Below are 21,603 nucleotides of genomic sequence, written 5' to 3'. Positions count from 1 at the left end.
GAACAAAGTAATAAAGGAGGAGGAAGAGGATAGGGAAATCACTTTTTAAATATTTTAATGCCTGATTAAAAAAAAAAAACTGTTCTTTGACTTTAACTGTGTGTTAAATGTCCTGAACATTTGTTTTCTAAACCATTTCTCAAGGTATCTCCTCTATAATCCCTGGTTTGGAGCAGAGGAGTGCAATTCTAGCTGTAGAGGTTTGAGCATGAGGGAGTCTAGACAGTCCCAGTTAACTTTGGCAGATCTTTGTTATCCCTGTTTCTCGTTCCCAGGGAGCCTTACTCTCTGGGAGCCAGAGCTTCCTGAAGTGTCTTGACTCCTAGAGCAGCACTGAAGTCCCTGCAGGCTTCTGGGACAAAAAGTTTTTGTACAAGGGCCATGTGCCAAGAGTGTCCCCAGCCAGAGAGGGGCTTTAGCAAAAACTATCTCATCAATACTAGAACCTTTTAGGGGATAGAACAAAAAAAATTAAACAGCTTTCATTTGTTTAACTTATAGTGTTATAGATTTATATCTGATCTTAGAAAAATAGTTTATTTACTTGTTTCTTTCATATCTGCTCCCTATTGGGTTTTTTATTTTCTGCTATATAAGGGCATTTTTAATGTTTGCAATGTAAATATTTACTTGTGCATTTAACTCTAAGCTGTTTAAATCATAGTCTAAACATACCTTGTAATTTTCTCTAAGAGATGCTTTAAAAATGGAAGAGTTGGATGTTTGCAATGACAGAGACCATTGGCTCCACATATCATCATATCACCAAGATTGACATGATCATGGGTGTAGAGTATCTAAATTCTTTTTAAGATTGGGCCTTATGAATAGAGTAATTTATGTACAATCTTTATAGAGAATGTATTCAGTTGTGCATTTTTGGTAAGAGGTTTCTTTAGTCCATTTATAATGTGGGAATGCTGGTGTGAATGATGAAGAGTCTAACTGAAACTCTTCACTTGTTATGCTAGGTATCTAGTAATGTTTTTTCCTTCTCAATTTATTTGTCCATCTCTAGAACAGTGGTTTTTAACCTGAGGTATTGTTAGACTCATCTGTAAAGCTTATAAGAAATACCTCTGCAACACAGTTTTGTATCATTTCTTTTTTTTTTTTTTTTTTTTTGAGACAGAGTCTCACTCTGTTGCCCAGGCTAGAGTGAGTGCCATGGCGTCAGCCTAGCTCACAGCAACCTCAAACTCCTGAGCTCAAGTGATCCTCCTGTCTCAGCCTCCTGAGTAGCTAGGACTACAGGCATGCACCACCATACCCGGCTAATTTTTTCTATATATATTTTTAGCTGTCCATATAATTTCTTTCTATTTTTAGTAGAGATGGGGTCTCGCTCTTGCTCAGGCTGGTCTCGAACTCCTGAGCTCAAACGATCCGCCCACCTCGGCCTCCCAGAGTGCTAGGATTACAGGCGTGAGCCACCGCGCCCAGCCTGCAACACAGTTTTGGGTGGTGAGATCTAGGCATGTGTGTGCTTTAAAAGCTCCGCAGATAATTGAGATTTACACACCCACTTAAGTTCCAGTGGTCCAGAATTTGTCTGAGATCCATGTGTCTTGGTGGTATGATGGTGTTTTAGAGATGGGACTGACCACTCTTGACTCTGGCCTGCTACTTGGGCATTTCCTGTGTTTTTCTGCTGTGTGTTGGCAGAGAGGAGAGGTTGTACTCAGGCAGTTTTGCCTGCAGTGCTTTTCAGGGCAAGTCAGAGATCTTTTTAATCAAGAAGTGTGAACCACCATTTGTGTGCTGCAAATACAAACCAATCTCTAAATGAGCCCTTTTTAAAAAAAAAATTACTTACTGAGGCTGGATATAGTGGCTAGCACCTATAATTCCAGCACTTTGGAAGGCCATGGTGAGAGGATCAGTTGAGCCCACTGGTTGGAGACAAGCCTGGGCAACATAACAAGACCCTGTTCCTACAAAAGATAAGAAGATTAGCCAGACGCAGTGGTGTGCGTCTGCAGTTCCAGCTACTTGGGAGGCTAAGGCAGGAGGGTTGTTTGAACCCAGGAATTTGAGACTACAGTGAGCTGTGATTGCACTCCAGCCTGGGTGACAGAGTAATACCCTGTCTCCAAAAAAAAAAAAAAAATTATTGCCAAGTGGGATGGCTCATGCCTGTAATCCTATCATGTTGGGAGGCAGGAGGATTGCTTGAGGCAAGGAGTTGGAGACCAGCATGAGCAAAGAATGAGACCCTGTCTCCCCCAAACCCCCAACCCCATAGAATTTACTCTTACATTCGGATTTCAACAGGGCATGTAAATAAGATGGTGCCGTGACATAAATAGTGACTTGATTAACATATTAATGTGAAAGAATGGCATGAAACTAGTTGAATGAATGCATTGACTTTGTGAAAAACACTTCCATTGTCACAACTACCTGTGTTTCCTGTAAATGGTCTTAATAATTCATTTTATAAAATAAAGTGTAGTTATTAACGATGGTTTTGTATTTTTCACTCATTTCTTAATTTCAACATATTGGTTAAATAATGATAATTGTGGCTTTTCTTGACATGGGCAGAGCTCACATTAGATAATTATCCTGGCGTTTTCTAGTTTGAAGAAACTTTGATGTGAAAATCTACTGACATCCAGAATATTGTATATCCTGAACTAGTAATATTTAAACAAATAAATAAATGGATGGCAGAAACAACATAAAATTGTCATCTTCCTATTTTATTTGATTAGGATGTTTAAAAATAAAGCAAATCCATACACCTGTTAGCTGCTGCCTTCTTCATTATTAAAAGGAAGTATATTTTAATTTCCAAAAAGGATAGGGTACAATCTCTGACATTAAGACAGTCTTTTAAATTTAGCTTTATGAAAGGTTCATTATTTTATATTTACTTATTCTTGTATGGGAACCACATTTATAGAAGATTTGAATTTTACAAGCTGGAAAGCTTTAAAACCTGATTCTTGTAATGTGCTGCATTATAAAGCTTTAGCCTTGTAAGCAGGACCAAGGCCAGTGCTAGTCATGGTAGAAAATATTTTTTATGTGTTTTGCTTTTTTTTTGGTAACCTGAGGCAATTTTTTATATTCATTTGTTTCTGTAATGAAACATTTTCTTTACGGTGATACAAGCCTAATAGCTTTCCTGAGAAAATGTTCTCTAAAAGGAAAGGGGACTTTTTTTTTCCACCCTAAAAACATCATTGTAAGGGAACATCCTAGTGTTATATGACAGTTTGTATTAGATTATTTTAGAATCTTAAATAAAATGTATGCATTTCCTGAAGGGAACACCCTAGTGTTATTGACAGTTTGTATTAGATTATTTTAGAATCTTAAATAAAAGGTATACATTTCTTGAAGGGGAGAGGCACTTAAACTGTGAGTTGACTTTAAGTTGACTTAAGGTGAAGTTGACACAACTGGAAGATAACTTTAAGATGATTGTAGTTCAGCAGTAGTCTTTATTTCCATTTTACAAATGAAGAAATGGATACTTGGACTAGTCAAGAGGGTATTCACCACTAGAAGCAAGGAAGGTGCTGTGTAATCACTAAGGAGCTGAGGCACTTGGATCTCCTAAAATCCTGGATTATGTCGGTGCTGATCAGCAGAAAACCAAAGAGGATGAGAAGGATGACCAGCCCATTGGAGCTCTGAATGAGGCGAATAGTGCCTTGCTGAAAACTTTGGTCAAAGCACTTACTCTAGGCAGATCAAGCAGGTTGAGGATTATGTTCAACAGCTTCTCAAGAAAATCAATGAGCTCACTGGTATTAAAAAGTCTGACAGTGGCCTGGCCCCACCGGCACTCTGGGATTTGGCCGCAGATGAGCAAACACTCCCGAGTGAAAAACCTTCTTCACAGATTGCAAGGTGTACAAAGATAATCAATGCTGATTCAGAGGACCCAAAATACATTATCAATGTGAAGCAGTTTGCCAAGTTTGTGGTGGACCTCAGCGGTCAGGTGGAACCTACTGACATTGAAGAAGGGATGAGAGTTGTTGTGGAGAGAAACAAATATCAAATTCTTAGTCCACTGCCACCTAAGATTGACCCAGCAGTTATCTGATGCAGATGGACGAAAAACCTGATGTCACATACAGTAATGTTGGTGGCTGTAAGGAATAAATTAAGAAGTTGCAAGAAGTAGTTGAAACCCCACTTCTTCATCCAAAAAGGTTTGTTAACTTTGGTATTGAGCCTCCCAAGGGTGTGCTGCTCTTTGGTCCATCAAGTAGAGGCAAGACACTCTGTGCTCGAGCAGTTGCTAATAGGGCTGATGCTTGCTTCATTCCAGTTATTGGATCTGAACTTGTACAGAAATAACGTCAGTGAGCTCTTTGAAATGGCCAGAACAAAAAAAGCCTGTGTTACCTTCTTTGATGAAATTGATGCTGTTGGAGAGGCTAGGCTTGATGATAGTGCTGGAGGTGACAATGAAGTGCAGAGAACAATGTTGGAACTGATCAATTAGCTGGATGGTTTTGATCCTCCAGGCAATATTAAAGTGCTGATGGCAACTGACAGACCTGATTCTTTGGATCCAGCACTGATGAGGCCAGGGAGATTGGATAGGAAGATTGCATTTAGCTTACCTGATTTAGAGGGTCATACTCACATCTTTAAGATTCATGCTTGTTCAGTGAGTGTTGAAAAAGATACCAGATTTGAATTGTTAGCATGACCGTGTCCAAGTAACACTGGTTCTGAGATTAGAAGCATCTGCACAAAAGCTGGTGTGTTTGCAATCACAGCATGGCAAAAAATTGTGACTGAGAAGGATTCCTTGGAAGCTGTAAATGAGGTCATTAAATCTTATACCAAATTCAGTGCTACTCCTGGCTACATGACATACAACTGAGCTCTGAAGTCTTTTAAGTGAAAACACTTCTTTTAATTGGAATCCTAACCTTATATAGACTTGTTAATAACCACTTCAGACACACACAAAAGGCTTCAAAATTGGGGGGAAAAAAGGGTATCCATTGTTCCTAAGATTACCCACAGTACAATTCAGTGCATTAATTTGATATTTCATATTATGGTCATATAAAATCACAACTGTTCTGAGTCAGTTCTTGATAAATTATAACCAAGAAGTAGAAATAATGCATGGATATTTGAAATAATTATGTAACTCATTTATGTTTAGTTTTGGAATGTGTTTATGCTTTTATTCAATATCCATCATCATTATCCTGTGGATCATTTTACATCATAGGAGAAGTTGAGCTAGGGACGATGGCTAAGATATCATCTAGTTTTAAATACATCCTCCGACCTCCCCCCTCCAATTTTCTCACCCATATGTTGGATGCAAATGGTGCTCATTTGTTGGAAAAACTGAACAGAAAGTATAAAGCTGAAAGTACATACTGTTTTCTGCCTCCAGACCCAGCAATTGGATGTATTAATATATCCTTCCTGACCCTAACTGCAGCTGCATCATTTTTATAAATGGAATAATTTTTATATGCATTGGTCTGTGGTTTGCTTTTGTCATTCATCAGAATAATGTAGATTTCTGTTATTAGCACTTTATTTTCTGTGGCTTTATAGTGTTCTGTGTTGTTTTATCAAATTCTTTTAGCTGATCCTTTGTTGATTAGATTGTTCCTATTTTTTTAAATTGCTATAAACATCTTCATATATTTGCATATTTGTACAAGTATTTCTGTTAAGATAAATTCTAACTAGTATTGTTGAATCAAATATTAAAAGATCTAACCAAATTGCCTTAAATAAAGGCTAGTTTACACTTGGCCATCAGAGCCTCTAAATTTCTACATCCATACTCTCTTACCAACTCTGGTTTGAATTTAGTCCTGATACTTTTCTTACCTCAAGGTTTGAGTAGAGATTAAAGGGTGCCTTTGGTTTTGGTTTCTGTGGAATATCCTGTAAGGAGTTCATGAAATTGATAGTTTTAGAGTTGACCCTATTATCATTTTTCTGGGATTAGATAAGTTATTTTAACTTTCGTGTTTGGCTTTTTTTACTTTAGGTCCTCTTTTCACAAGCTCTCCAAATCAAGATTTCTTCAAATTTTATTGAAAATAATCCAATAAATGATTTAATTTGCATTAATGCTTTATTGAACTAATTAGAATTCCACTGTTGACCTTATTATAGAGCTTAATGTTGATAATTTTCTTGTCCAGGACTGGGGCTTGTGCTATTACATTAGTTTTTTGACTTGTTTCTTTCAATCTTCTGTGGTTTAGCTGCTTCAGTGCTATTGTTGGTCTCACAGGTAAAGATCCATCAGGCCTTGCTAAATATTTAAATATAGATGTCCTGCTTTGTGTAGAGATAGAAATTTAGAGATAAATCTGTGGTGTTGAATGTGTGCCAGATGTTGACATCTGACTGTCATTTTTTCTGTTTTCTTATTTTCAGGCAGAGGCAGAGGTGAATGTGGTTTCTACCAAAGAAGTTTTGATGAAGTAGAGGGTGTATTTGGTCGAGGAGGTGGCAGGGAAATGCATAGATCACAGAGCTGGGAGGAAAGGTAACTAAAGGATCCAGATCTTGGCATAAAGATTTCTTGGTATATAAAACATTTATTTTTTGCTTTCTGCAGAGAGAAGTCTCTTTGTATAGTTATTGGGTTTCATTTTTTTAAAATTCTGTTAATTGTTGAACGTCAAGTTGTAAGAAATTTTAAAATGAACCTTATTTAATGAAAGAAGCATACCAGATAAATAAGTTAATATATTAGTGCCAGCATAGTTAATTTGATTTGCTATTTTATTATTAGCATTCAGTAGGTTGCATTGCCATTTTATTGTTTGTAGGTATTAGTAAAAGCATATTCTTTCTGTATCGTTTGTGACTTTATATGAGGTTAGTCAGAATGAGTGAGGGCACTTGCATAAAAATGTATATACAAAGTTGCCCACCTTGATGATATTTTTAATATAAAATAATTGGAAACAACACAGATTGATATTTCCCTTATATAATTGTATATCCACACAATAGAATACTTTATAATACTATATAACCATTAAAGATGGTTTTGAAAATATTTAATGATGTGGGAAAACACATTCTAAAACAGTATATAAAACTATCTAATTAGAATATTCTGGGTCAGTAGAAACCTAGCTTTTGGTGGGAAAAGTGGTAGATGTTTTTATTTTCATCTTTGTGCTTTTCTGTATTTTACAGATATTAGGCAATAACCATGTATTTATTTGTTTTATAATTTGAAAAAAGAAATGTTGTTAAAAATGGGAAAGTGAGTGTCAAGGATGGGAAATTTATATATTACTCTCAAGCTTTGTTTGAAACTTTATCTTTTCTAGGGGTGACAGACGTTTTGAAAAACCAGGACGAAAAGATATAGGTAAGATTCTTAATGATATAAATATTTCCTGGACCTTCATGATATTAGTTCTTAACAAGGCTCACACAAAAGGATAAATTTATTAAAAAATGACTTGGTTACCTGCGCCTCTCCAGTAGATGGGGTTGTAGCATTGCTTGCATTTAGAATTCCATGGTTATATTTGAGGTCTCCATTGTATGAAACCAGAGATGATAAATGCAACCATTAGGATTGAGTTAACTTTTTAGGTCTGTGTCTTCTCTGCAAGTCATGTATTCTTTATTAAGACCAGTTTGTGAATTGAAACTTCAAGTTAGGAAATAATCTACTAACTCCTTTTTCAGTATAGCTAGCATCTCACAGGTGAGAAAAATTAGGAAAAATGCTAGAATCTTTGCTTTTGTATCAGAGGAAAGGCTAAAACTACAAATGTTCTTTCCTTAGTCATCTATTTGGCCTTTGTGCAGTATAGTCTTTTTTGTTTTCTTTTGTGATGAGAGCAATCAAATAAATTATATAGTTAAGGTATCCACTAAAGAGGAATGTAATAAGGAAAGAGATTCGAGTGTTTTTTTGTTTGTTTTTTTTTGAGACAGAGTCTCGCTTTGTTGCCCGGGCTAGAGTGAGTGCCGTGGCGTCAGCCTAGCTCACAGCAACCTCAAACTCCCGGGCTCAAGCGATCCTACTGCCTCAGCCTCCCGAGTAGCTGGGACTACAGGCATGCGCCACCATGCCCGGCTAATTTTTTCTATATATATTTTAGTTGGCCGGATAATTTCTTTCTATTTTTAGTAGAGACGGGGGTCTCGCTCTTGCTCAGGCTGGTCTCGAACTCCTGACCTCGAGCGATCCACCCGCCTCGGCTTCCCAGAGTGCTAGGATTACAGGCGTGAGCCACCGCGCCCGGCCGAGATTCAAGTGTTTATGCTGAATTAATCATAGTTTATATTAAAGAATTTATAATATTAAAATGAGCTTTCTGACTGATTTAAGGTACTACCTTACAAACTGCCAGTAGGTATTAATATCTGAGAGGAAAAATGCCAGTTCACAGTAGCACTGGAGTTGTGAACATTACCAAGTTCCAAATTCCTACAAGTGTGAGAAAAGTTCTCCAGAGCATGATTGGCTCTAACAGTGGTAAACGTTTCTTGTAAACATATGTTAAATATGTAAATACCATTCACAGACTGATTTGCAGATTGTTTTAAAAACTAAGTAGTTATATGATCAGTTTTGCTTCACTGTTTCCATATAAAACTCAAACATGTCAATGATTGAAATTCCTCAATCAATAACATGGCATTGGGATTATTCAGTTGCATTTATGTTAATGAAAACCATTCATTATGTGTAGCATGAAGAAATTTGGGAGAGACTGGGTAGATATTTATTGTTAGCTTTACCCATATTGTAGACTGTTGGATGAGCATCATTGCAGGGAACCTGTCAGGACCTCTGGTCCCATGCTTGTCTGATTCCATACTTTTGCCAGTGAATGTGGAGAGGTGATGAGTGGTAGTTTAAAGAGTATAGGATTTGGAATCAGAAGATCATGGGTATTCTAAGCTCTCAGATATTTATTAGTCTTACAATAAGAGGAAGTGATAGTGCCTTACATAATTTTTAAGCTTCCAGTAGTTTCCCCTTTTTTGTGGGGGATTTGTTTCAAGACCCCCAGTGGATGCCTGAAACTGTAGATAGTACTGAACCCTTTATATACTGTGTTTATTTCTATACATGCATACCTATGATAAAATTTAATTTATAAATTAGGCACAGTAAGAGATTAACAATTAATAATAACACAGAATAATTATAATACTATATTGTAATAAAAATTATGTGAATGTGGTCTTTCTTTCAAAATACTTTAATATTTTTGGACCTTAGTTGACTGTGGGTAACTGAAACCATGGAAAGTAAAACTGTGGATAAGGGAGGCCTACCGAAAATTAGAGTACATGAACTTACGTTCATTCACCAAATATTGAATTCCTACTTAATATGCTAGGCCTTGTGCTGGGTGGTAAATATTTTTTTTCTTTGGAGGACACTGATGGTGCACTGATCAGATTTTCAAATCATTCATTGTCGAGAGGGGTAGCTATGGAGTGGAACAATGAGGACTTGGGATCAGAATCAAGGTGGAGCAAGAGACCACATCTAATCAAATGGAAGTTTAACAGCAGAAAATGCAAAGTCTTACATAAGTGAATTATAGAATTTAAAATATAGAGTAGCTGTGTGTAACAACAGCCTACTGAGGAAAGGCACAGCTCTTTCAGGTGAGTCTCTGCTTCATGTTATTCAGCAGTGAGCTGACATCCACACAGCTGTGGGCAGTATTTACTAAAACTAGTGTCCTCAGTGAGTCAGGTGATAGGCCCATTGTCTTTTATGTCGTCACAGGACAGCCTACACATTGTGTTCAGTTCTGGGGCCACACCTTGAAAGTGTCCACACATTGGAGTAGAGGCGATGGGATATTTGAAGCCTTGTGATGGGGACTGTGTGAAGGAAATGAAGCTGTTTAGATAACGGCGAGACTGTGGACAGGACGGAGAGGAGAGGAGGGTCACTGTCTACCAGTGCTTTCTTAAAGATCATGTGAAAGAGGAATTAGACTTGATCTTTATGAGTCTAAAGGGCAGAAAGGGACTGAATGATGGAGGGTTCAAGGAGGCAGGTATTTGACATAATCTTAAAAAGATCTAATAATTAGAGTTGTCTGAAAATGTCTTGGGTTGCCTTGGGAAAGTAGCAAGTTCCCTGATTGAGAATAGGTTGATTTTAATTACTGACACATATTCACACTTTGTTGATTTTGAATAAATGAGTAGTATAAAGTCCTTCTTCATTATTATTTGTGTCACTTTTTAGCTTATATTAATCCAATGAGAGTGATTTTCCTAGCCACTCTCTATTAAGAGTAAAGGTTCTTTTCTTTGCACCCCATAGGCATATCTTTGAAAAGACAAGTTCCATAAAACCAAATTGACATGAAGTGTCTCAGAATATTTAGGATACTAACTACCACTTAGTATCTACTAACTCCTAATATACTAAAATATTCTGGCAATTTCCATGCACATATATATTCTAATATATCATGGTGACTTTTGCTAGATGCTTTTTGTAAAGATGCTTAATTCAGATTAACTGTGCTAAGGATTCTGAGCTTTCTCTTTTTGCAAATAATTTGTTGAAAATCATGTAGATTAAAAAAATTGTTCATAATTATATCTTACACTCTCTAAGAGTAGCAATACTAAACTAGTTTGTTGGTACATACTGATATATTGATCAATTGTGAGATGTCTTATGACATCAAATTAAGATAATTTAAGTACTGAGGGTTCCAGAATGATTTGATCTTTTTTAGAGATGGTGCTTATCATGTATTTGCTTCTTACATGAAGAGAAATGGGTGGAATATAGACATCTGGGTAAAAATCATGCATAATCCCGGTGAACACCTATGAGAGAATGTGGCGGTAGAAAAAAGGCCAGTTATATTAGAATTATAATTCCTATTTGAATAGGAATTGATTGCTGCATAGGAAAGATCTGTTCTGGTGATAATCTTGTACTATGATTCTTTGAGGATGAAATTAAAGGATCATTAAAAAATAAATGATCCAAATGATACCAATAGACTCAGCCCAATGTGATACTAATTAGTGCATTTTGGTGTGAAGTACTTGGAAATAGACATAACAATTTTTGGTCATAGACTATTTCTGACAGTTGGTAATATGGGCTTGTACATACATAAAACCAGGCCCTTAAGATTTTTGGTACCTATTTTTCTCCAGTTTGTTGGAACTGTCATACTATCTTTATCGATTTCTATCGATATTTTTTAAATTAGTTTCGAAGTGATCTTCCTAATCATGTGTCTTAGACTCTATGACCAAACTCCCCAGTGGTGGTCTAGGTTAGCAAGCTGCACATTCAGGAAGGTAGACCTCCCAATAATTTCCTCCCTCTTTCTCTTTTCATTTGTACTCCATTTTCCTGAGAGGTTAGTGGTCTCTCTGCAGAAAACTTAATCCTTAATCTAGATACTGTCATTCTTTGAAATAAGTGAATGAATCATGACCATTGCTCCCAGGAGCTTTCTGTCCTCTAGACAAAAGTTTTTGATCACATTTCTTTGTTGTCAATTTATAAAATATTTATTAAATAGCATTAGTTTACCAACAGTTTTTCTTGGATGTGCGTAGGGAAAGTCATATTTAGTTTCCAAATGTCACGTTTATGTATAAACAGTAAATATGATGTGAGACTCATCTGACTTGAATGGAGCCTTTAGATCCCAGGTCTTATTCATTTCACCGTGTCGCCTTGGACAGCTTCACTTAGCTGTTGAAATTGTGATCTCTGTAAGTGATGTAGTGCTCTTAGGAAAAAACATACCATGTAAGTCTTCAATACTACTTTATTTTCACAGGTTAGGTGAATCTTGTTAATTTATTATAGAAATAAAAATTCCCTCTGTCTTTATGTGTTACAATAGTTTTGGGTTGGGGGAAAAAAATCTCTTGGTCTGGCTACTACTTCAGAATGAATGCCTAAGATTTTCAAACAGCAAAAGTTAATAATAATTAAGTTTCTGTGTTCTTGATATTCTTCTGCTATTATCAGTCTTAGATGACTCCAAAGCTCTTTATTTTCTTTTCCTTTTGATCAAATAGTAGAAAAATGTGACTTGCTGCTGTACCCTGCTCTTAACAACTGCTTGCCTTTACTCAGCTAGTAATTATTTCCAAAGATGATTCCTACCTAGGCCATCACCAGTGGGAAAGGTTAATCTTTCACTTTTCCCACAAAAACTTGAATAAGGGAAATTTCAGAAAAGAAGAGCAGCCACAAATCTGTTTGAAATCTGATAGGGTGACTTTTTTGGTTATTGTATTATTTGAGGACAGTTTCTTTTTTTTCTTTTTTAATTGAAGTGAAAATTATGCAAAGGATTGTCTTAAACTGGATGTAAGGGAAAGCGTTCATTTTAGCATATATAAAATAGAAAACAAAGCAGAAAAAACATAATTTTTATGGAGTATTAGATTCTGAAAGAAATAACAGTTCATCTAGTCCAGCCTCCTACTGGTGAATAAACACTTTTTGTGTTTATAGAAAAAACTATTTGAAGTTGGAAACAGGAATTTGGGTTTGAAAATACTTTGTTGCCTAATTATTTTTTGCTTTATCTGTTGGAGATTTTTTTTTTGCTGGTTGCATTATATCTAATTAAACTTTTATACCTATGTTTGCATTTGTGAATTATTTAGAGCTATGGTGATTGTTTTATACCATCATATGGATCTTAGGAAGGGGATGTTTTTACTTAGGTTACTAGAAGCCATTCAGATGAATAGGTGATTAAAGTTTTTAAATCACTATTTGATTATTATGCAGAGTCGTTTTGAAGTAGATATAATTTTATATCTCCTTGCCAAAAATGCCACCCTGCAGGTTCCTTTTGGGCTGGAGCTCATCTTAACTTTCTTTGATCACCTTCTGCCACAAATATATAAACATATACATTGTTTGGATGTCTTGTTCAAATGCTTTTAGGGTTATGTATAAATCTATACTTTGTTGTTTTTCTTGTGAATTTTTGTTCTTAGCTGTTAAAAATTAAGGAAGTAATACTTACCCTAGTTTTGTAGTATAAAGAACCAAAGGAATGATCTTTGCTGTCTTGAAAAAAATAACAGTTTTTAAAGAATGTTCACTAAATATTGTGAAATCATCATTCTACCCAGGGAGCTGGGTTTGAAACTAGACTCTTGCTTCGATTTGCAGATGAAAATGAGAATTTATGGTTGATTTTCTTACAGTTCAGCTGTGTTAAACTTCACAGTCCATTTTACCTTCAGAACTGGTATAGTACCGCATCTTTATAAATTCACCAGCAACTTTTCTGTATAAGAATCTGTCAAGTTGAGTGACACCGATTTCTGCAGATAACACAGATACAAACTTTGTAAGGTAGAATGTTATGTTTCCAGAATGTGTATTGTTAGCACAGCCATTTTTTGATGGGCATAGGCATGATTACCATGACGTAATCAGACAGCTGTAATCAGCATTGAAAAAAAGAAAACATAAGATACAGTGAAGGAAAAGTAGCTGCATAACTGGCTGGGTATATTTAATACATTAAAAAATATGGTGCCATAGATAAGTCTTATTCTGTCAGTCCTGTTTCAGAGATCTGAAAATTGTCAATGCTTTGTCCATTGATGCGAATATCCAGGTCAGTCCTGTTTGGGTTCTTAGAGACCAGAGGAGTTGGAAGTTCAGGGACAGTCTTGTCAAAATTCTCCATCTTGATTTGATATTCACCTTTGGAACCTCGGGTCAACAGAGATGCAAAACAGTGATGTAACATGATCTCAGAGGGTAGGTAGGATGTCCTCCTTTGGCATATTTCTCCAGTGCCCTCCTGCATTGCTGAAAGGAATACAACTAATTCAAAGTGGGAAGGGTTTTCATGCTGGAGCAGAGTAGCCAGAGGACTTGATGGTGTAATGGAGTGATAGTAGGTTAGTGGAAAGATAAAGAATGGACATTCCTCAGAACTGATGCCATCAAGGTGGAAGTCCACACTGGTCTGGTAGAGTTCTCCATTTTCTCTTTCCTGATAGAGTACAGCTGAGACCCGGACACTGGTTAGAGGGCTAGGTCGAGTGTTGGCCACTTGGAAGATAAGATTAGGTTTGCCATCTATGTGAGATACTACTGCTAAGTCAGTAAAACGAATTGAGAAAGCTCGATTTTTTGGCCGGGCAATCTTCGCCACGAAGGCACCTAAATCAGAAACCATTGAATTTTTTTTAGAATGAAGACTTTAAGTATCAATATCTTTTCTGAATGAGAAGAGTATATCAAATAATTATATACATTTCTTGGTGCCATACCTTCCAATGAGTCAGGAATTGAACTCATTGTTAATTTGAGTAGTTTCATTTGCCTTAAGAATTTTTTTTTTTGAAATATACGTATGTTTCTATTTAAAAACTTATGATTTCAAAATGGATAAGCAAAATTGATTTTGTTACATAGAAATGTAATAAAACTTTATCCTGTAGTTTCTTACAAAGTCAAAGAATTCGTCATTTCCTATATTCCTGCCCCCACTTAAAACGTAATAGAAAATAAATACAGTTTGGTTACAACCAGATTACTTCACCTCGAAGTAGAGACTAGATTCAGAGTAGAATGATTTGTGCTGGGGACGGGACCAGTAGAATGAGTAGTACACTGAAGAATTTTTTTTTAACTTTGAAACTTATGAAACCTTTTTTTGAGGGAAGATTCTGGCTATAGGGTGATTTTAGTGCACCTTTCAAGTATATTCTCCCTGCACCCCAAGCTATATAGATAAGGATTTCTTAACCAATTTTGTGCCACAGATCCTTTTGGCAGGCTGATAAGGCCTATGAAATACTTACCAGAATTATGTTTTAAGTGCTTAAAGATAAAATACATTCAAAAGGAACCAAATATATAGAAATTCAGTTGAGTGTTTAAAAAATTATAGTACTATATATGCTTTATTAATGCATTAAATAACAGTCTAGTGGTGGGTTTAAGACTGTGATTCTGAAGTATTGTAGTTTGATATGAAAATATCTGTGATTTCTGTTTATGTCAGAGTTACTGGTACTGTTGATACTATTGATTTTTGTTGTCTATATTAATAATAGAAGTAAATGTCAAGTTTCATTTAGGGGTTAGTGCAAAAAGATGTAAGTTTTTCCCATCTAAGTTTACAAAACCTTTAAATTTTATAAAAAGACTGAGCCAGTGTAAGAATTTTTGTAGAAGTTAAGTGTTATGTTGCAGGTTATAGAGCCTGGTTGGTAACACACTGGGACTTCATTACAGATCACCCTTCATGTGGTTCAGTGCTAACTTTCTCAGGTCATTGTTGGATAGTAAGTTAAGGCCAGGTTTCCTTTTGTTTCTGTTTTAATTGTATATGTCAGGTAAAAAGAACATTAGCCCTGCTTTATTAGAAGACAGAGTCTTAGGTGTTACCAGATTTATAAGCAAATTTTCATAATGTTCACAAACATTTTCCCAGTGCATTTTGCTAAGGATGTATATAGGTAACTTGTTCTCTAACATATAATGCTGACTGATGCTCAGTAAGTCCAGAGCAGCATGATGTTGAGTAAATGTTGAAAAGATGAACTCAGGAGAAAATTCTAGCCCAGTGAAGAAGGAAGGGAAGAAAATCAAATTCCTCTTTTAGGTAAAATGACTGTCAAAATATGTATTGAACATACTTATTCACTTATTTAACCAAATGGTTAGCTTTAGTGAAAAACTCCTTTTAAATCTTTTGGTAAATTTTTTTTTCATAGGATGTTCCTGCAATTTAGTTTCATAGTGATCCTATCCTTTTTTTCTTAAGTAGGTAAAATTTAAGTATTCATCAGGTTCCTTAGACATTTCTCCTATTGTTTGACCCTAGACTGTTTCCTTTCTATCTTAGGCCTCACCTGCTATTAATACAAATAATTTTTTTTCTTTTATTCTTTTTTTTTATTATTTCAAAATATTATGGGGGTACAAATGCTTTTGGTTACATGGATCGTTTATGTTATGCTTGAGTCAGGGTTTTAAGTGTGGTGATCACCCAGATAGTGTTCATTGTACCCCTTAGACAAATAAATTATGCTATAATAGAATTACATATAACTGCCTATCTCCTTTCCAAAACACTTGCAGTTTTTGTTTTTTTTTTTTTTTTAAGAACAAAGACAATTTACCTGTGATAAAAGCCTCTAGCATGAGGCCTAGGAGCATTTGTATGGCAAGTAAGGCGATTGCACTTGGACAGTCACCACTGGGGAACATGGTACCATAACCAATTGTGAGTTGTGTCTCCAGGGAGAAGGAGAATGCAGCTGTGAAACTGGTGATGTACTTGACACAGATAGTGTGGTTTTCAGGTGGGGCATCATGATCTAGTTCCAGATCACCATTCATCTCAGCTAGAACATACCAGAGCACTGCAAAGACAAGCCAGTGGACAACAAAAGAAGCAGAAAAGACCAACATCATCCAGCGCCAGCGCATGTCCATTAGGATTCCCCAGGCATCTCGAAGATAGGCAAGACCTCTTTGAGCACCATCCATTTGAAGTGTGCTGTGGCCATCCTTCGTGACCATCCTCCGGTATCTTTGACTTAGGAGAGGAGCAATAACTTTGCAATTACTGTTGTCCATCTCAGGCTGTAATTCTCTGAAATCAAGAGTAAATTAATAAGCCCTTTACTGTTTTAGAGTTAATATTCATGAATTCTGAGACCTCATGCACTTTCTGCTTTCTTGGAAATGCTTCCCTGACTACAACTCAGGCAGGCTTTCACAGCTTTCTCCCCTCTCTTCGTAAAGGGTCATTTATTGACTAAGTGATTCATTTGCTAGCTCATCATGTGTTACCTTAGGATATCTCTTCCTATTGTTTCCTTGAAGGACTGTTAAAATATTGTTCGTGACATTTTAACATTTTCCAAGTGTATTTTAGAATTCCTGTGGGTGGGGGTTATGAGTTGTGCCTGTTTGACACCCCTGTATCCTCCTTGCACAAGTGTAGCCACCAGGTATTCATTGATTTGACCAAATATTATGTGTAAACAACAGCTTTTCATAATTAGGAAGAAGTTTATATGTATGTGTAAGTATTCTGTGTGAATAAATATAAATCATTTGAAGTTTATTATTAAACTCTCTGCAAATCTTTTAAAGCCAGACTTAGTACTAGGACAAGACTTAAATTTGTGGTACGGTTTTAGAGACCCGCAATTCTGATGTATGCTTTATAATTAACCTATTCAGAGTTTTATGACTGAGCTTTATTTTTGTCCCTTTGTGGCCATATTTATTTATTCTTTTTGCCCTGACTGATGAATTGCTGTCTCTTTGAATATTCAGATTTTTGAGTAGAGAGAGAATTGTTTTCTTGGCAAAATAGGAAATTTCAAGTACACATTTCTAGATAAGATCAGCTTTGAAAGTAAACCAGAAGAAAAAGCTTCAAGAGTTTAATCAACTAAAATAATCATTAAGGGATCAAATGTCAATTTTTAAAAGATAATTAGTATAATTAGATTTTTACTATAAGTCATTTTCATCAGTGATTATGCTTTTGCCTATGTGGTGAGTAGAAATTTAATGTGTGCCTTGTGACAATCCTTGCATATGATAACGGTGTCTTAAGATTTCTGTGTAGAGGCTTCCAGAAACAGAACAGGAACTGTGACTTTTCTTCCCTGAGTGCTCCTCTTTTCTTTGCCATAGTCCAGCACTATGAGCTTGTATGTGCTGCCGAAGTGAGCACCCAACACTGTGAGTTTATCTTTTACTCTTCTGCTTGCTTGCTTCAGAAATAGGTGCCCTTGAGAGTGCTGCATACTCCCCTCCTGCCTTTTGAATGCTGTGTAAGAAGGGAACTGGAGACATGTGGAACTAGGTGGTTGCTTGGGTTTACTAGTTCCTATGTCTAGGGACTTTGGGGCTTGGGAGACTGCCTTTCTGTGTTGTTGGAATTGGACATGGGCCAGCTGTGTATATACAACTTTCCCTGTTTGTTCTGAGGCTAATTTAACATTAATTGGTGATAATAGAAACATTCTCATGTATTTTCTTCAGATTTGAGCTACTGATGGAATGTTGAGATGATTGTTCAATTTATTTAGATTAGATGGCCATTTCAATTTCGTATTATAGGCTTTAAAAAATCTTCGAGCATTAATGTTTTATAACTTATTACCCAAACAAGTTGTCATGATCATTTTATTTTGTGTATTTTTTTTTTCTTGGCATAGTTATTTAATGACCCTTATTTTATTAGATTCTTTAAATGTTTTAGGAGACCTGCTCTCTGCCCTTTTGGAAATAATAACAGTAAAATCTTCATAGACACTGTGTTAGGTACTTTCATAGTGTATCATCTAATTCTTTGGTATCTCAGCAAGATAGACATTATTGTCCTCATTTTTCAGATGAGATTGCTGGTGCTCAGATAAAAGAAATTTGCCTAGGCAAATGCCCCCAATAAGGCATATGGGGGCTTTTGGTAATTTGAATTACAATTGAAGTCTGGTTAACTTCAAAACCAATTTATTTATTTTTTTACTAAAAGAATCTGTCTATTCAGAGCTTAGTGGAATAAAAATCCTTCCTCAGATGATTGGTATTACATTCTCAAGATAGTCTTTGACAGCCAGATTTTTAGTACCTGTAGTAGATGCTCTTGCCCCTGGAACTGTCTCAAGTATCTGTCTTAAACCATTGTTAACTTTATACATGATTCTGTGATAGTAGTGATTAATAATATTAACTAATACATGTTATTTAGTATATGCCAGGAATAATACCAAATAACTTCACAGATATTAACTCACGTGAAGCAAACAGACAGTGCCTGGCACAGAGTAAGCTCTCAGTAAGTATTAGTTGCTTTATTGTAATGTTTCTTTCATAGTAAGTAGTAAGTACCACTATCAGTCCCATTTTACAGATAATGAAACTGAGGCACAGTGAGGTAGTAAGTGGTGAACATGAATCCCATGCAGTCCGAGTCCAGAGTCAGTGCTATATTGATTCAGAACAGACATTTGACCCTGGTTAGCTGTTGTGAATAATACTGTGCCATTTGACTAGTTTTGTTCGAGATCTATTCCAGAATATTTGTTCTTCAGGAATGCTTATTAGGTTCAGAACTATGATTCGTAGGTTTTAAGATTTGAAGATTAGTACAATCAGAATTATTAGATAGATAGTCTAGTTGTATCTGCACACCATTAAAATTTAAACAGTATAGAGAGAAGAGTTCTTATATAACATTGCCAAATTTATCTTTTGCTAAATGAGAAGATAATTTTAAAAACATAATATTGTCAGCATAATTTTATAAAAGAAAAGATTTTGACACTTGAGGAGGAAGGATATAATAATGAAAGGATAGTTGGCTGCTTTCAAAAAAGTATGTTAACAATTCCATTGTTCTTCATTGTTTGTTGCTTCCTGTCTACGCAAAGATGCCCCTCGTGGGCTTGGACGCGGATGCTTGTTTCACTTGTGGAACCTCTGTTCTGGTGAATACTGCGAAGTGCTTAGTGTTTCATAAAAGCTTGAGGAAGAAAAAGCTCCCCGATTCTTGATTTTCAACCTACTTCATTTATGAAAGTTCTAAATGTGTTTATTACCTAGTGAGATAGCCTTTCTATATAGACTATAGCTAATGTTAATTATTCTCATTTGGGCTTTTTCAGGATTGTTACTTGTTACTTACAACTTTTGTAGCACTCTTACTCTAGGTTTTTTACAATTTCATTTTTTCTCTGGTAGCTAAATACATGCCAAAAACTGTGAACAGGCAAGTCAGAAGGCTAATATTAAAACAGTGAAGCAGTATCTTTTTTTTTTTTTTTTAACCTAAGACTTTGCTGGATCTGCTTTGGACTGTGTTGGCAAGTGGAGTAGTTTAGAGAAGTGAGATTTTGATTCCCACTTTGACTGGTTATCCTAAATAACTGTTCTTTGGACCCAGGTAGTCAGTTTGGTTTAGTACAGAGAGCATAGAACGGGGGATGTGGCCTTCAGGCTCTGGCTCTGTTGATTACATAGCTGTGTTATTTTGGGTAAGCCCCCAGTCCCCTTGGCTAGTTATCCTTAGATTAAAACAAAGAAAGGAGAAAAAGAGGAAATAATGATTCCTTAAAGCTCAATAAATGTGTAAATTTATTTCCAATTCCTACAACGGACATAGGTTTCCTGTATGATTTCTTTCTTTTTTTTCTATATGGTTTTATGGCTGCTTATATGATTTTTAAAAATTATTGTTGTCTGATATTTGTAGGATTTTTCTTCCCATCACATTTAAAAGTGTCTGATGGGCAGACATTACGTTTATACTATTATCTTTTTAAGTAATTTTCATGTCCCCACAGGCACATGAGTGCTTTTTGTCTGACTATGTATTTATATGATTCTAGGCTGATCCCAATAGAAAGTAGAATGTAAGATTGGGAAGTTTTGCTTGTTTCTGTGTGTGGGCTATAAAATACTTGTCCATTTATAAATTGTTTGTTGGAAAAATACTACTTATAAAAATGATAGTTAGGCAGCTCCATTGGTTGTCAGAATAATGGATTCATTCTACTCATTAGGTTGTGGCACTTAATACAATTATGTCTTTTCTGTTGCCGTGATGTAAAGTAGTAGCCAGGCTATAACTACAAATGTTCAGTGAATACATTATTACTATGTGTTCACATCTGGTGTAAATACTTTAAGACTGTATTGAAGGTCTTATAATCATCTCTCCTGCCCTCCATAATTAGGGCAAACAGTATGAGCTCTAACCCTATTATATAAGCTCAGAGATTCTTTTATATTTTGGTTTCGTATTTGCAGAAACACCTTCTAATTTCATTAATAATCCCATGATTAAAAAGAATTTTAAAATTAGGATACTCCATTTTTTTCATGGATTAAGAAAATAAAAACAAAGTGATTTATTGTTTTGGCATGTGTTTTTGTATGCTCATTTTAGGTTTTTAAAAATCCCTTCCAAAAGAAAATGATACATTCTTTTAAAAAGTCACTGAATTTTTTCTAGGGCCTTACTCCTCTATTCATTTATATATTATAGTGAAGAATTAGTATACATTTAATAAATCAATTAAGAAAATTTCCAGTAATGCTTTTAGTAGGGCTGTTATTCCATTTTTAAAATTTAAGGAAAAAGAATACAGAACCTTAATATATGACCCTATAGATAATGTCTTTGTTTTAAAAATCTATTGGAAGTAATCTGGCTCTGTCCCTATTTGCCATTCAATTTCTTTCCCTGTTCCCCTTAAGGAAAGAAATAAGAATGAATATTATTTCATGTACTCACCAGTTCTTTTGCTGGGTCAGCCTATATGCCAAGCAGGTCTTAAGGAAATTTGCAGCGTCTGTCTTTTTGATCAGATAATTTAAATCTACAAGTCTAGTTTATAGGTTCTCTTCTTGGACTGGCTTTAGGGCTTACATTCCTCTGTTTATAATGTTGTGGGGGCTGGTTTCAGCTGAAGTTGATGTGATTGGTCACTTAGTCTGCAGGGGGGCCAATTAGCTCTGATCATGTGGAAAAGAATGCTGGTTTGTTAGGAGGTCTTTCTTTACCCAACACAAACCTTAACAACTCTGGAGAAAGCCTCCAGAACTGACTTGGAGAAGGGGTGCATTTTTTCCCTCTA

General features: G+C 35.7%; 2 protein-coding genes and 1 pseudogene across 4 annotated transcripts in view; 2 read left to right on the top strand and 1 right to left on the bottom strand.

The window, feature by feature from the left end:
- Positions 1 to 21,603, top strand: part of GIGYF2 (GRB10 interacting GYF protein 2) — a 125,536-nt gene that overhangs the window by 38,756 nt on the left and 65,177 nt on the right. Inside the window, exons 7-8 of the mRNA XM_069469308.1 lie at positions 6,394 to 6,505; positions 7,305 to 7,345. Coding sequence (XP_069325409.1) covers positions 6,394 to 6,505; positions 7,305 to 7,345 — 153 coding nt within the window. The remainder of the gene's footprint in view (positions 1 to 6,393; positions 6,506 to 7,304; positions 7,346 to 21,603) is intronic.
- On the top strand, positions 729 to 4,855 carry LOC138380723 (26S proteasome regulatory subunit 7 pseudogene; annotated as a pseudogene).
- On the bottom strand, positions 11,088 to 21,380 carry KCNJ13 (potassium inwardly rectifying channel subfamily J member 13). 3 transcript variants are annotated; one of them, XM_069469421.1, is made up of 3 exons: positions 21,261 to 21,380; positions 16,120 to 16,595; positions 11,088 to 14,149 (listed from the first exon to the last, which is right to left on the bottom strand). In XM_069469421.1, the coding sequence occupies exons 2-3, from the start codon at positions 16,577 to 16,579 to the stop codon at positions 13,527 to 13,529; spliced, it is 1,083 nt and encodes a 360-aa protein (XP_069325522.1). In that variant the 5' UTR covers positions 16,580 to 16,595; positions 21,261 to 21,380; the 3' UTR covers positions 11,088 to 13,526. The 3 variants fall into 3 exon arrangements, with proteins under 3 accessions (XP_069325522.1, XP_069325688.1, XP_069325604.1); XM_069469587.1 differs by having other exon boundaries at positions 16,356 to 16,595; XM_069469503.1 differs by having other exon boundaries at positions 16,120 to 16,362.

Source organism: Eulemur rufifrons, chromosome 1 (genome assembly GCF_041146395.1).
Source record: "Eulemur rufifrons isolate Redbay chromosome 1, OSU_ERuf_1, whole genome shotgun sequence".
Classification (NCBI taxonomy): Eukaryota; Metazoa; Chordata; class Mammalia; order Primates; family Lemuridae; genus Eulemur; species Eulemur rufifrons.
The sequence above is the reverse complement of the archived record's forward strand: the minus strand, read 5'-3'. Positions and strand labels throughout refer to the sequence as shown.